The 2,492-nt window shown below is 37.4% G+C and overlaps 1 protein-coding gene across 1 annotated transcript; it reads right to left on the minus strand.

Annotated features, from left to right (window-relative positions):
• Positions 1-326: 326 nt before the first annotated feature.
• LOC149166442 (uncharacterized) lies at positions 327-932 on the minus strand. Its single transcript, XM_089430166.1, has one exon. The coding sequence runs from the start codon at positions 930-932 to the stop codon at positions 327-329; it is 606 nt and encodes a 201-aa protein (XP_089286292.1).
• Between the last annotated feature and the right edge of the window lie 1,560 nt (positions 933-2,492).

The following is a 2,492-nucleotide window of genomic DNA, read 5'->3' on the forward strand; positions in this document are numbered from 1 at the left end:
GACTTACCAACCTTCCCAACAGTGGTAATGAAAGAAGAGGCTTCCTCAGTAGTACTGGTGTTGGTGGAGGGCTCAGCCATAGCAACAGAAGCATGATGATTTGACTTTGAATTTCGCTTGCGAGGTTCCTTGGCAGGATCCCACCATTCTAGATATCCAATTAATTCATAGCAACGTGACTTTGTATGCTTGGTTTCTCCATAGTGAGTACATACACGTTCTGATTTTGCAGCTCATATTTCATAGCTATGATTTTGTGATCCAGATGACCGATTTTGGTCAGTTGTGTGATTCAGTGGACCAGAAGTGTGATCTGTTTTTTTCGATTAGTAAGGCTTGCCCCGACGAGCCACCATAGCAGCGGATTCAGAGTGTTCAGGTTCACCTTGAAGTGCAGCTCGACGAACGACATCACGACAAACATATGCATAAGTTGCTTCAAGATCGAGTGCAGGATCCTTTCTAAGAATCTCACCTCGAATTTGTTCAAAGTCTGCATCTAGTCCATTCAAGAAGATATGCACCTGCAATCTCTCAACTGATTTTTTATAGGTGACAACATCTTCGGGATCCTTCATGACAATCCTATCACGATGATCTAGTTCTTGAAAGATTTCTACTAGATCACCATAATAGGTGGAAAGAGAACGACCAACCTGTTTGGTGGAGAATGCCCGTTGATTCAGTGCAAAGAGTTGCGATTCATCTAATCCATCATAGAAAGCTTTAGCAAGAGTAGTCCAGATTTCACGTGCAGTAGATAGTCTAAGATAGCGCTTCATAATTTCTGGTGACATAGAAGTCAGCAACCATCCTTTGATCTTTTGATTTTCAGCATAACACTTTGCATAGGCAGCATCAGTAACCTGCAGAATAGGTGTTTTACTTGTGAGGTATTCAAGCTTCTCATGCCCTGCGATCTGCATTTCCATGATTTGGGACCAGACATCATAATTAACTTCGGTAAGGATGATATTGGTGGTGAAACTGGGGTTTTCTGATTGAACATGAATGACTGGTACAAAATATGATTCGGGTTGATCCTTAGTCATGATGCGAGGGGTATATGAGAATTCAGGCACAGAGGTGAAGAACTCTGCTCTGATACCAAGTCAAAAACAAGGAAGTTTTTATGAAAGGCTTCAATAATTTTTAGTCATACTTGTTCGACATAAATAGCCACTGTATACACTTCAGATCCTATAGTTTAGGCCTAGAATAAGGAAAAATGATACAATCACAGGAGTGTGTACAACCAATTTTTTAGGAGTGATTCTCATCTATCTGTACAGCCAGTGGCAGAGACAAATCAGGGATCAACGAGTGGCATAGACAAATCAGGAATCAACTAGTGGTAGAGATAAATCAGGAACTGGAATTACGGAGAACCAACTTGGAGATAATTGCTCCCAATTGTCAACAATGTCCTTATGATATGGTAAAGATCATCTATCAGAATTATGTTTTGATCTAATTTAGTCAAGATATATACCCATTGCGGTTAATATGGGTTCGACAATAACATATTTAGGCATGCCCACTGCTCCAACAAAAAGACACTAGTGTATATTCATTTGAGAGAGACAAAAAATACTTGTGAACATTTGATAAAAATGAATTTATAATATCTGGTGTCTCTTTATACCACAATTTGGTGAGAGCTCTCTATAGTACTTAACTATTACTCACCTTGATATTACCTATGTTGTGAATCAGGTTTGGCAATTTATGCATGCTCCTACCATGGTTTATAGGGTTGTTTTCAAACGTATTTTTCAGTATCTAAAAGGTACCCTTGGGTTTGGTCTCACTTTTGTTGCTTGGTTTTCAATTCATCTAACTTCATTTTTAGATGCCAACTAGGTTGGTAACTTTGATGACTGAATGTTTAAAAGACTTACCTAATAAGGAAAGGAGTTAGTCATTATAAAACTGACTGCGTTAATTAGTCATTAGAAGGGATGATTGACCCAGATATTATATATGTTGCCATTAAAAAAACAAACCCAAATCAACTAAATAATCAAGCTTCACCTAACCCATTTACTCAACCATGATTGGGAGAATAAGGTTCACTCTTGATGAACATGATTAGATAGATAAGGATTTATTGAAGTATGAAATATCACTCATACACATTTATTCCATCTTTCGATTGGAAAAATAACAGTCCAAAGTGTGGATCAAGAACATACTATACATGACTCCAACTACCTATAGAAAAAATAGGTATAACAATCTCTTGGTAACTTCCAGCTCAATTACAACCAACCTCTTACCCTTTATAGGAACACACTATACATGACTCCAACTACCTATAGAAAAAATAGGTATAATGATCTCTTGGTAACTTCCAGCTCAATTACAACCAAACTCTTACCCTTTATAGTCTAGATGAAAGATAATTCTCCAAACCTAGATATTAACCATCAGAACATAGAATGCACAATATTGTGTAGGTTTATCAAGTTTAATGAATAATTACAAGTACC

The sequence above is a fragment of the Pinus tabuliformis genome, chromosome 5_1 (assembly GCF_031772625.1).
Source record: "Pinus tabuliformis cultivar Carrire ecotype Pingquan chromosome 5_1, CPIR1, whole genome shotgun sequence".
Classification (NCBI taxonomy): Eukaryota; Viridiplantae; Streptophyta; class Pinopsida; order Pinales; family Pinaceae; genus Pinus; species Pinus tabuliformis.